The sequence below is a fragment of the Streptopelia decaocto genome (assembly GCF_964273445.1).
Source record: "Streptopelia decaocto genome assembly, chromosome: 3".
NCBI classification, from domain to species: domain Eukaryota; kingdom Metazoa; phylum Chordata; class Aves; order Columbiformes; family Columbidae; genus Streptopelia; species Streptopelia decaocto.
Genome location: NC_138656.1, coordinates 42,050,676 through 42,064,507, shown reverse-complemented (window position 1 = coordinate 42,064,507; position 13,832 = coordinate 42,050,676). Strand labels below are relative to the sequence as shown.

The 13,832-nt window shown below is 36.7% G+C and overlaps 1 protein-coding gene across 2 annotated transcripts in view; it reads right to left on the bottom strand.

Moving 5' to 3' along the window:
* ERO1B (endoplasmic reticulum oxidoreductase 1 beta) overlaps positions 1-13,832 on the bottom strand; it is a 33,258-nt gene that overhangs the window by 7,360 nt on the left and 12,066 nt on the right. The window contains exons 5-13 of one of the 2 annotated variants that reach the window (XM_082049383.1): positions 10,957-11,039; positions 8,483-8,556; positions 5,741-5,861; positions 5,604-5,650; positions 4,476-4,487; positions 3,622-3,648; positions 2,108-2,200; positions 1,704-1,950; positions 745-814 (exon numbers count right to left, since the gene is read on the bottom strand). In XM_082049383.1, the coding sequence (XP_081905509.1) occupies positions 745-814; positions 1,704-1,950; positions 2,108-2,200; positions 3,622-3,648; positions 4,476-4,487; positions 5,604-5,650; positions 5,741-5,861; positions 8,483-8,556; positions 10,957-11,039 (774 nt within the window). The remainder of the gene's footprint in view (positions 1-744; positions 815-1,703; positions 1,951-2,107; positions 2,201-3,621; positions 3,649-4,475; positions 4,488-5,603; positions 5,651-5,740; positions 5,862-8,482; positions 8,557-10,956; positions 11,040-13,832) is intronic. The other variant, XM_082049384.1, reaches the window with a different exon arrangement.

The window sequence follows — 13,832 nt, the reverse complement described above, 5'->3', positions numbered from 1 at the left end:
GGTTCAGTCATACTGGAAGCAAGCACAGCACAGAACTAAATAAGATGTTCTCAATTAAATATTTAAGGTCAGAAAAAACACTAGCTGGGCTGATAAATTACTGGCAACTTTCCAATAGCATTCTTTCTAATGCTGATGAAATTCCATACTACTACTGAAATAAGTATTAAAAGTGCTAATCAGTATTGAAACAGACCTTTATTCCTGAGCCACACTCCAACTGTGGAATTGTAGCCCATACCAATCTGAGCACTAGCACATTAACACTGGAAGTTGCTAGGTAGTAGCAACATTCACATTGGGTTCTATGTCTAGGAATTATGTTTTTCCAATGTTAAGTAAAATATTATATTATATTCTACTACATAGGGCATCTGTTTTGTAAGTAAACATCACTGGTTGTTTTGTTTGTTTTTTCAGATGCTCATGTGAAACAAATACTGTATTTAAAAAACACCATTGCATCTACTGGTAATGCCAACTCAACCCAGTTGCTTCACCACAGTCCTGATGACAGACCCAAGGCACTAAACCAGCAATTTCAGTCTGCTTGGCTCAGGACAACACCTTATAGTCATTTACTGTAAAGTAGATTAAGAGGCCTTGGATACAATTCTCTAAGTTTTTATCCATGGCTTTTCTACTCTCAGCAGTATGCTTCTGGTAGGTAGAGAGACTTTCAGAAAATAGCACAATTTAATTCCAAAGTGGTATTTTGGATGTCGTTCAGAAAACTAGCTTTACCTTTAATGACTTCGCTCCTTTTTTATCTCCAGCAAACATGGACTTTTCATCGAAGTGCATATGGAAGGACCTAATAAAGACAAAACAAAAAAACATTGGCATGAACTTTAGTGTTCCATCAAGCTTGGTGAGTAGCTGATGTCATCAGTGTAAAATACTTTCCAGAGTTCCTAGTCTTTGCAGAATAGCTCTTAAAAATTTACTGAATGGTATCAGTTTTACTGTTCAATCTCCGTAACTTGAAATCTGTCATTTACAGTTTTGTTAAGAATTTTCTTCACTCTATTGCCACTGATCGAGATGTTTTTCTAATACACACTGAAATTGTCTTAATGTTTGCCTTTAAGCTGATGGTTGTTTGACCACATCTCAAATATGTAGTAAGATTATGACTAGGAACAGCAATGAAGCCACACAGCATGTTACCAATCACAAAATTAGTGAGAAGGTGAGCAAAGGAACCAGACTAAAGAACCTTAGAGTAAACGGAAGGAAGAAGGGATGGCTAAAACCCCAGAGGATAAGTCTATGATAAAAGCTGGATTACTCACTGGATTGTTAAAAGACTACATGTACTCTCTTCCTTTTCAAAATAAATCATGTATGTCTTATGCTAAAGAATCAGAAAAAGCAACAAATAGGGAGTAGCCCAGGGTGTTGCATGGGGTTGTGTTTTTTTCTCTTTCTTTGTTTGTTTCTGTTTGGGGATTTTTTTTTTGGTTCTGTTCTGTACGTGTGTGGTTTTTGTTTTTTAAAGACTGGTATATTCAAACCTCAAAACAATCCATCTCTTCTCATCAAACGTGCAAATCCTTCTTGTTCTCTCTCATTATTTAATTTTATTTCTCCATTCCACTCTCCTCCTTCTCCTATCCTATCAAGAAGTCATCTATTCTCACTTGCAAATGTAACTGAGAATTTCAAACTATTGATTAAAGAACCAAAATCCTATGCCTTACTTTGTATCCCTGAAGATATCTAGTAAGAGAGCTTTAGATTCAGCATCTTCATGACCATTTCCAGTGTAAAGGTCAACAACTGAACGCTCAAAGTATGGTGCAACCTTTGACAAAGCACGCAGCTCTATCAAATATAAGAAATACAAATTTTTGAGCCTCCTTGGTCCTTCTCCTTTTGTTTCAATAGGATCAAAGCGGCGAGTGAACTCTTTCACATTTGGTCCCCAGCGAGGCTTCCCCCAGGTTTCTACACAGAGGGAAAAAAAAAGGGCAGGGGGAATAAAACATACAGACTTTGAAAAAGTAAGCAACTAAGTACACATCCAAAACTTCCAGAAAAAACCAAGTACATGTTACAGATATTGTAGAATTCAATTCAGTAATTTTACCTAGATTTAAATTACCTTCAAGAAGATAATTTGCACACAGATGCAAGTTGATGCTAGCATGAAGTCCAGAAATGAGTTTATAAAACACTCTTTTCTCAAGGCAAAGACCTGTCCAGGATAAAAGAAAAACAGACCCAAACTAAATACTGGAAATAATATATTAAAATGAATATACCTTGATATTTCAGTGATGCAAGTCAGGATCGTTTAACTTTTAAGTTACAATTACAATACATCAGCATTGTTAATAAGCCCTTAAATCCATCACAGGAAAAGTATACTTTCTTTTTAAATATAAAGAAATACTAAGAATTGATATTTCAGTGTTCCAGTAAATACAGTTAAATAAGTATCTGGTCAATTAGTACAGTGCCACATCAAAATAAGATGCTTACATTGTTTGAGCAATGTATTTGAAATAGTCTAGAATTTTGGCAGTCTGGAAGACAGAACTATAATGTGACCCATCCTAATTAGAATCAAAGCTACCACTGAATTAGAGTAGTGACCTCACAGAAAAAACATCAAAACCCCCAGAAAACCTTATGATATTGGAAACCAGCAAAAAATATATCTTCCCAGCTCTACTGTAAATTCACTGAAGGTTTAAATGCAAAGAGCAAAACATTGAAAAATATGACTTTGACAGATACAGACTTCTACAGCATAAACAGAAGAAACAATGGCATTGGGTGGACAAAATATAATTTAAATGCAGAAATTACTTATAATACCACATAGACCCAGAGAAAGAGATTACACTTCAAATTTAGGAGCTTTTTTCTTTCTCAGATATATGTTTGGGTGTTTTCCCAGTCACTCCAGTCTCCACAAATGGAAGCAGGAAGAGCTGATGGTAAAGCCTCTGTAAGGCTGAGATATGGCCTCATTTACAGTCATCACATTTTAAAAAGTACATAAATTTGTATGCTTTCCTACAACACCACCAGCTAGAAATTTCCAACCAGACAAGTAAAAGCTTATGAAAGGCAGAATAAACTAAGTTTAATATTAAAGTCCATTAAACTGATTTACTTTCCTGCACATCTCCAAAATGTGATTTTGATTGCTACCACTGTAATAATACTTTCCATTTAAATATTAATAAAAAGCAAATTACCTACTGAACACACATATACTTATGTTAGTTTTATACTGGGAACAGAACCATCACAAACTTTAATGTTTTTAAAGCTGTTTTCAAATATAAATGCCTAGCAATGTTAGTAATAATAATGTTCCTCCTTAAATGCCTAAAATGAGCAGAAAATTCAAAGGTATATGGTATTGAACTCCCTCTTTATAAAAGATGAAACGCTGAAGGGTGTTCAAGGGGTATACCATCTAAGTGAATGAGAAGATTTCCAAACACCCTCAAGAAAAAAAATATTCTTTGAATGGCACTCAGAAGTTCTGTGCACTTTATCAAAAAGACTACACTATGAAAAATATTTGGCGAGATGGAAAAAATACTACAGCATTTCTTCTAGTGAATTGAACATTATATTAACCCATCCAAGAGCCTTTACCTTCCAGCCATGTGTAGAAAGATTCTCCTGTAAATACAAAGCACAGAGTTAAATGAAGAGTATTCATTTTTAACATTACAGTCTCTTTATATTACTATGCATACTAACATTGGCTGCCAACTGGACATAAATCTAAATAATCTAGTTATTAAAGTGAGAACTGGCACAGAAGTGGCTGAACTTTGAGGTTGGTTTAAATCTGTTGAGGTCAGAAGAGGAGAAATACAAAAATGACTAAGTTACTGGCCAGCGCATTCAGAAGCATATGGAAGTGAAAGCTGATTATACGCACTAGCAGTGAAAGATGTGACGAAGAGTGTAATTATATCTGACAGCCTTTGCCTTGAGTGCTGCTGTCTGAAGGCTTCCTGTAGGCTCAGATGTTTTGCCTGAGATCTTTCAGTTGACTGAAAAATCTTAAAGTCTGTCTCACTGTAGACAGACCAAATGCCTTTCCTCACCACTCTCTCCTCACCTTCCCAAAAATCAAGGACATTCAAGAAAGTACATAAAATAATGTCCTTCTGATCTGACATCAGTATCAACAGGGCTCCAGAGGAGACCCAAGAATCCTTTAATTTATGCATTTTCAGTTATCTCAATAACATTATCACGACACATTGTTACAAGGATAAGAACAAACAACAGAACTGTATTTTGCTCTTATCCACTCCTTCTCCCTACTCCGAATGAAAGAATTACCCCAATAAAAACATTTTTTTGATCAATCATCTGCATAAAAACATAGCTCTCCTGCCCTCTAAAGCAATGGCAATAAAGTGAATAAATCAGATGTCCAAAACTCTTTAATGCTTACTTCATTTCTGCAAGTCAAGCAAATTAAGATGACTTACCATCATCTCCTCCTTAGGGAATGAAAGAAAAAAAAATTCCATAAGCATTTAAAAGATAATTTCCACAGCAAAGTAGTAATGAAACACAGGTTTTACTACAAACACTGAAAAAAGTCCAAGAAACCTTATTTAATCTACAAAAAGATAGGCTACTTTCCACCGTCTTCCTCAAGATGACCTAAGACTAAACACATTTTTAATAATGAAAGTTGCTAAGAATTTGAAATCTTAGTCACAGCTGATATACATGCACTTGAAAGCTATGTTTTAGCTTCAGAGAGATGGTTAGGAAGTCATCTTCTTCAGTTCACATTATTCAATAATCTGACCAGTGTTCCCTTCAGAAATTCTGATCCCTGAATTAAACTGCTCTTAAAATTATTTTTATTTTAGTATACCAACAATATATTATTTCAGTATTTATAATTTCTAAAAGCTATTTTGACTTTCTAATGTGTGGTGATGTTTTCTAACTCAATCTATTGGTTAATAGTTAATTTTTAAGGGAAATGAGACACATTGACAGGAGAAAGCAGATTCATTTGGAACACCAGGTTATAGTTTTCAACTTAAATTTGAAAACTTGGGATTTAAGTCACTGCCATGCCTTTTTTTCTGAACATTCCTGCAGATAACTGAGTCGTCTTAAGTATCCACTCTTTCTTCATATAACGCAAGTATTTGTACATTTCTAATACGTTAAACATTACGGATGGAATATGTACAGCTACATTACACTAGAATGACTATGAGCTAAAGTGATTAGTGCTCTAGGAAAAAACACTAGGGAAGAATACAGGAATGCTGACATTTTAGTTGAACTTTAACTCCTTCCCATCCACACTGGAAAATTACTGTGACATTTACTAAACAGCTTGAGACTTACTTAAGCTTTCACATTAGCTCCCCTGACATTAAGCATATTCATATGCATAAGATTAAGCATGTACGTAATCAAATATCACAAACCTTAGTCTAAATATTGAAAATGGATGGCTGCCTCTACAGAGGAAATTAAAAAAGCAGAAAGCATACCTACGAACTGAAGATTACTATTTGTATCACTTGTACAGCAATAGTCACTATGTTAAAAGAACTGCATTAGAAAATAAAACAGGCAAGACCCACCCCTACTAGGTGCCAGTGGATTTAAAGGACGATAGACAGATCGAGGCCTAGAAAATAAGATAGAAAACAAGAAAATCAGCTTTAAGCTAAATTGAAGTGCAAGCATAAGAAGTAGGCTTCCTCTCCCTCCCAATTACTTGAAGCAGTTTTCTTCGTAGATGCTGTTCCACACTCTCCAAGCAGAAGGCCCCTTGTATCCAGTGTAACGTTCTGGATTCAGCAGCAAATCCACATACTGTGCATCTGGAGATCTCTCATCTAAATAGGAAACCTTTTGTTACATATTCTAACCGATCAGTTAAAAAAAGATTTAATTTTAAAAAACAGTCACACAGAATTAAATATAAATAAGAGGTCTCATATAATACTATTCTGTCTTCTAGTTGGATTATGAATGCCTTTTACATAAAAATACAACACTATACACTCTAAATAAAAGGCTAAAAGTATATAATTTTTCCAAAATCTCTCATGTGACCTTAGTTTCTACAGTGTCTAAACCTTCTATGTTGTTTCTTCAACTCTACCATAAACACTAGTCATGCAATGTGTTCTCTGACCATATGCTAAGATAAAACCAGTGTTTTCTTTTCAATTGGCTTCAAATTCAGGGTTTATTTTTTTCCAGCAGTATCTGGTTGAAGGGGTTGCTTTTTTGAAATGGATATACTGCTACAAGGGCTTCTTAATAAAGACGAGGTCAAATAAGTGCATCTTTTAGTTGCTACATATTGCATTTTTCTTAGCTAAATCCCTTTTTTCCCCAGATACCCTTGCATGCCAGCAGAAAGTCTGGTTCACATTGCTTAATTGAACAAACTTTCAGCATATTGCAGAACGCTGTCTTGGTTATGGCAAGAAACATTATTTAATCAGCATTTCAACAAATTATACCCTCATCTCTAAAGCTGACTACAAATTCAGGCAACATATCCAAAGAGAATTGTGAAACAGTACTCTCTCTGCTTAAAAACTCTGTATGAATAGAAACTTAAGTTTCAAGCTACAATCAGTAAAAAGCAGGAAGAATTCCCTCCTCTTTGAAATTCTACGTCAAGAGCAAGTCATGCTTAAAAAAAACTACATACAAGCCAGTAGTCCAGAGACTTATTCATAGGAATAGGCCAAGCAGAGCCACTGAGCATTTCGTCAGATGTCAAAAAAAGCCACAGAAACTACAGTGAATACTACTCTAAAAAGAAGAGATGACTCTGCATGAGCAGTTAAGCATCGCTTCAGCAGTAGTGACAGAAACAAAGGAAAGACAGATACAAAATGCATAACAACACAGCGAGTGCCAGATGAGACAAAGTCAAATTACAGCTTGTGTTATTTCTTTGACAGAATGGCTAACCTAGGCAGTTCCTACACTTCCTGGTCACTTCAGGTCTCCGCTTTTTCTTCTCATTATCCACATACATTTGAGTCTGTGGGGCAGTGCAACAGAAAGATGGAAAGCCAACCTGGGTTATGAAGTTTTTTTCAGCTAGATCAATTCCCTCATCTAGTTTATCATTAAGCCAAACAAAAAGCTACTAAAAATTTAAAACGGTGATATGGTTCTGTGCTACAGTTGAGTGAATGAAGAGCTCTCTCACCACCAAGAAGAGGGAAGAGAAAGAAAACAAGTGTTTCTACCTCATCCCAGTAGTTATTCTCTCTCATCTCTCCCTGCTCCAGCTCACAAACTCATCTGATAAGCCACTTCATCACAACAATCGGGGAGATGAGAAGTAGTTGTCGACTTAGTTTCCCGCTAGTCAAGTAAGCTGAATCAGTTTACCATGCAGAAAGACGCACGCCCGTGCAAAAAAAGCACTGGAAGAACACAGCTGGGTGCAGCACATCCTCTTTCAGCAGGGTGTGATGCAAGGAGAGATGGAGGCAGAATCAGGAACTACTTAAGTTAGTATTACTCCTAAAATTAATGCTCCTAAACTATATCTTTCCCAACTGAGCCCTCTTAAAAAATTTAAGTAGGCAGTAGAGACAACAACAGCTTATTTTATATAACAGTTCAGATCTACAGTAATGCTCACTGACTATTTATTACAGAAACAGCTTATACAGAAAATTTTGACAGATGAGACACAGAAGTGCTAAAGAGACCCACAGTTGGTAAGTCCACTACAGCTGCTACTTTCTCAGGTGACACCAAACGTTAACCTAAGGGAAGATTAAAGCATCTTGCATTATGCCCCAAGTTTTCCTAGCACAGAAAGCTTTCTAAGGTGTTTATTAAAAAGGCCTTTAAGCAGTCATTCCTGAACTTGGCAATTCTCATATTTATCTGAAGAACATTCATTTGAACTTTGAATGTTACAAGCAAATAAAAAGACTCACACATGTGGAGCAGAGGGAAGACACAGCCTAGTATCCTGATGTTTTAACAATAAGAAAGTCCCTACAAATAAGGGTGAATTTAGTGCAGAGATCATCTGGAAACATAGGAAGGCTGGACAAGGAACCAACTCAGTCCAAGCACAGACAGTAGAATAGCAACAAAAATAATATAGTACTAAGAAACTGAATCAGCTGCAAGTAATTTGTCTTGTATTTGTGCTAGATGAAACTCTTTTGTGAGAATAAGCTTTTTAAAAATATATGCCAAGCCCCTCCCATTTACCCTCTTTTTTATATCCATAAAAGTCTCCTGTTCACTATACTAACAGAAGGTAACAGTGAACGTGCACTGTGTAGAGTATCAAATGCTCCTTGTAAAAAAATACATTATTTACCTGTAAGATGATATGAACTGTCACATCTCCATTTAGTACAAAATTAAAACTTTTTTTAAATGGTTGTTTGCAGACAAATAATCCTTTATGGTTTTTTTTAAGAGACAGAAAATAAACTCTGAAAAAGCTTAAACATTTTACCATCAAGTTCACAAAAATGATCCTGTGAATCATCGTATCTTGCCCAGTCAATGAAAGCCTCCTTACTTTGGTTACTGAAGGGAAAAAAATACATTTGATTTTAAACTTTTAAATTAACAATGTCAGTAAGAAACACAATCCACATATAGTAGTTAACTTGGAACTGAATTCTGAATATCTAACTCGAGAATATGTGGAGTTACTGCTTGTTGACTGCAGAGATTCAAGCAGGCATCAACTGCAGTACTTTTTAAAGTCATTAATGTCAAACAGCAAGAAAGACTTCACCGTCATTATTTGAACAAACTGTGCAGTGGCAGTGACTTCTCTTCCTTTGGTAACAGCTTGGTAAAATACTGTCATAGCACACATTTTTAACACTTTTCAAAGTACTGTAGCAGCTGTCACTTGGGCGTGAGGGAAGGATGCATCATATTTTTGTTTCCTGTAATTTCAACGAGATCTGCAATAGTTAGCCTTGCTTTTTAGTGGGAGACTGGATGTCTAAATGCCCCTTCGAAGCTAAATTACTCAATAAATATGATTTGTCTTAAGCCTTTTAAGTAATAATGGTATTCCACTCAGCCTAGCATTTTCAAAGGTGTACTGTACCAGAGAGACAAGTACTTTGAAGTTCGCACACTATGAAACATAAGCAGTGCCAAAAGCTGAATGTTTTCCCCTGTGCACAGGTGCAGCACAGAACTTCTGATGCCACGCTACTGACAGCAAAATATAAGCAAAGATTGGGAACTCTGCACGAGGGTGCAGTGGAACACCTTGAAATAATGAAAACGACCTATTCCGTTTGATCAAATTAGTACTAGCTTAGTTCTACAAACAGAGGCAATTCTATAACAAGATACGTTCTTAACTTTCTCCCACATCACACTTGTATTTGGCATTCAGCAAGGAACTTCTCCAGTAATTACTAGTAGGCAAGATTTGATAATCACAAGAAATACAGATGATAAAGAAAAATCACCCGAAGCCATGAGGATGATTGTATGGGGATATAGCGGAAGATTTGGCAAGATTAGTTAAATGTAAATACGCTCAAGTGACTTGCACCTGTCTGTAGAGAAAGCACATACATCACACTAATTGTTTTACTGACCTTGTGTGCTTGATGAGTAGAACCTCTGTGTTAGATAACACAGGCCTGTGAAAAACTCTAGGCACCTTATCACTATGTCTGAGATTCCTGCTTTGTTGTGGAAGAGCGGGAGGCTGCGCCTGCCTGAAGCCTTGAAATACAGGTGAGCTCAGCAGGCCCAGTGATCTCCCAGCAGGGCTGAACTGACCAGCACCTGCATCCCCACTGGAGTCACCTCTGCCTGGGAGCTTAGGTGTGGCTTCGGAGATCCCCCAGTAGAGAGGTAACTAAAATAAAACTTGCTCTTTGTAATGCATTCGTGGCCTCTGGCTCTTCTTGCGACGTGCCTGCGTATGTGTACACAATGAGGCACTGCCAGGCAGAGAACATGGAGGCTTGCCTACAAAGCATAAATCCTTCCTGCACTTGCAGGGTCCATTACCTGCCCCCCTCCCAGTTTTAATCCTCTATCGCAGGCTCACAGAAGGCATTCTCTTTAGCTCTCCATCTGTGTACTCAATCTCATATTCTTTTGCCCTACAGTAGTAAAAAGAGTTAACAGTTTCTTATTTCCAAAAGGGGGGAGGGGAGGGGGGGAGGAGGGAAAAAAAAACCTGGATAAGGGTTCTACCCAGTTTGTTCTAAAACACCACACATAAGGCGGCAGCAGTTGCTTTTTCATGGCAGACTCATTTTGTCAGATAACAGGAAAGAATTTCAACACCTCTATCAAGTAGAACTACTGAAATCTGTGGTCAAAGCCACCACAGTTCTCCATCAACAGTGAAGAACTGATTCTTCTATTTCTACTTTTTAAAGCTGGGGAATATAGTCGAATGCAAGTTTTTTAAGTGCTGTTCCACATACTTTTCTATTCAGGGGCAACTACAGAGTTCCTCCCACTCAACCCTGACTGTGCCATGCAATAAGCAAGACCAGGGAATTGATCCAAGCTAAAAATAACTTTACCAACAACAAAAGTAACTCACAAACTCCCTGATCTGGTTCACTGAATAACCACAAACAGGCACATCAGTGTAACAGAAGGACAAAGCATGAGAGAATCCCTTAACCAAGTACAGTCATCAAGAACAAAGACTGGTATAATCAAAAAGTAGAAGAAAGGTGGGTTTATGTGCAAGTTTCCTCCAACTCCTGATGCAGTAAGATACCTCTTTCAAATAATATCAAAGTGCACTTTTTTTTTTTCACTTCACGCCTTTACCTTCAGATGTTCTTGCATCATTTCACATTTACTTTCTAATGGGCTACGGAAAGAATGAAGAACAAAAACCAGCACATTGCAAAAACAAGACAGACAAAAATGAAAAGCTCCTTTGTTACTATTTTTGTACTATTACTGTAAATCACAGCATACCTTAAGGTACTGTTAACTGCTCCCAGTTTGTTAGCTTGCTCACAGTCTTCCAATTCTTTGGAATTATTTGCTGCTTTTGAATACTGTAAGAAAGTTCATATTTAATATACAAATTAATTACCTAAATTCTCCAAGAACAGATGCTGTGAAAGATATTTCTAGGTTTAGCACTGAGTTGACTAGCATCAAGGAAAGTTCTCAGATTCTAGAAGCAGTAAGTAATTCTGGACCACTTCTTATTTCTATTTGCTTAATTTCATCAGGCAAATTTCACTCTGTGGACTTAACTATCACAGAAGATTTTTTTTGTTGTTGTTTAAATTGAGTTCTGAAGTGTTTCCCATACTTATTTACATTCTTGTAAAAGGACCTTGGAAGACACAAAGCGTCAAACCTATAACATACCTTGTATTTTGCAAGCATAATCATACCCCCAGTTTCATTGTTCATTTCAGTAGGAAAATGTATCAGTATTAGCCATTTTCCCCTCATGTTTCATTTAATCCTTTTCATTGGCACTCCTTAGATGTGCACAGCTCTGAAGAGAGGCTTCTCAAGCTGAACTAAAATTTTTATTATTTTAAAGGCGATATTGAAGTATTTAGGCTGAACTCTGATTCTACAGTATTTTTAAAAGAGAAATCCACTAAAATAGACTTACTGTTGTAATACTAAGGAAAACATTCAAAGAATTAAAGATTGAATACCACTATACAACAATAATATGGTTATTTGGGAATTTGTTAAATCTGTCAGCTTAAAGCTAAACAAAAAAAATCCTTCTAACAGTTTTGAAACATAATAGATAGTATCACTGCTCTCTTAAAAGATAAACAAACCCAAATTCCTCTTTTTTTGGGTTTTTGGGTTAGGAGGTTTTTGTCTGTGTGTGTTTTATTTTGCAGGCTCAGCCTTAGGTTTACAGATTTCTAGCTTATCACAGTCCTTAAATGATACAGAAAATGATTTTATGTTAAGTGACTAGTAGCTTATATAAAACTAAACTTCTGGCTTCACTTCAGGGCACATACATATTGACATGAAGGATTACTATCCAAAACCAGCTCAAAATAAAAACATAAGCTTGGGTCAACCCTTCAGCAATAGCAAAACAACAGTAGTTGTATACATTTTTAAAGAGAATGGTTCATTTCTGATGACAGACTTGTCGCCAAGATGCTAAAGCAAAGTATCACAACACCACTCGAAAAAGAAAGGATTTAATTAAAACTGTTCAAATGAGTAAGCAAGATGACTTGCTTTAAAATATGTTTGCCAGAACGAATACATAGAAAAACAGCAGAACCTACTGAAGACCAAAGACATTAAGGAGATTGAAAAACACAAGTAATTTAAACCTTTTTAGGGGCCTTCCCCATATTTACTCTAGAAGGAAACACTTAATTTTCTTGGATTTGCCAGGTGTGGGGGCTCATTGTATAGTATCATATGGATGCTAAAGGTAAAAATCTGAACAAGGAACATATCTGACCTAGAATGAATCAGGTATTGCTGATGAAATAACATACCGAGATGCTGAAGAAAACATTTTGCATGCCTAGAGTTGCAAACCATTCCTTATCCTGAAGTGAAAAGCCTTACTGCCAAGAATATAATCCTAAATTTAAGGTTTCAAACAGAATGAATATTCAAGCCTCAAAATATATTTCCAGGCTTCACTATTCTCCACTGTTCAACAGCAACAGCTATCAGACCGGTGCTCTGTGATCACTGAGTAGATCAGGACAAAGAATCTGTTCCTGCCAAAGCAGGATCTCCTAAGAGCAGTTTCTGGAAGAAAACAGAAAAGAGGTAGACTGGAAGTAAAATATTAAGTTAAATGTTTTAACCTCCAGTCAGTGCATCCTGTCCCTTGCTTCAAAGATTAATATAGCAGCTGTCATGACAGTTCTCTAATGTCTAGCCCTCCTTTGTGCCTCTCCAGCATCTCAAAAACCTTATGTTGGTGCCAAGAATTAAAGAGAGATCCTCTACTGTTAACTGCACTTTTGTAGGGAAGCTGTGCAAGTGTAACCCTGGTCTTTGTGGCTAGATGAGATTTCAAAAGAAGAACTGTTCTCTCTATGCTTCAGCAAACAAACAAAAAAAATCCCCCACAAAAGCCAAAATAAAACTAGAAGTTTACAAGCTCATCTAAATTAAGAGAGAAGGGCAATAGGAAACTGCACAGAAGCCAAGCAGTTACACCACAGAAAACTTCTACCCTGAGTATATCTACTGAAGAGAACATAGATCTCATAATTCAAAACATGTCATGGGTTGTTTTCACTTTTCCAAGGCAGACACTATCAGGATGAAAGAGAGAAACTGGACATATATGTCCCCACAGGAAAAGCACCTTTTTTTTTTTTTTTAACCAATACTTTAAGGATAATCCATAATGCACAACTTTCCCAAATGGACTAATCACAGGCTAACAGCACAGTACTTGAATAGCCCTTGAAACAAAACATTCACACTAAGATGAGTTTGATGTTTCCTTAAAAGGGATATTAAATGAGCCAGGCTCTTCTTGGTGGCAAACAATGATAGGACAAGGGGTAATGGAATCAAGCTGGAACACAGGAGGTTCCACTTAAATTTGAGAAAAAACTTCTTCTCAGTGAGGGTGACAGAGCACTGGAACAGGCTGCCCAGGGAGGTTGTGGAGTCTCCTTCTCTGGACACATTCAAAACCCGCCTGGACATGTTCCTGTGCGACCTCACCTAGCTGTTCCTGCTCCAGCAGGGTAATTGAACTAGATGATCTTTTGAGGTCCCTTCCAATCCCAAACATAGTGTGATACTGTGATAGTTATGACTCTCAAGATTAATCAATCAGGTAGCTCAAATGCCTACTAGAAGAAGAGTTTCTA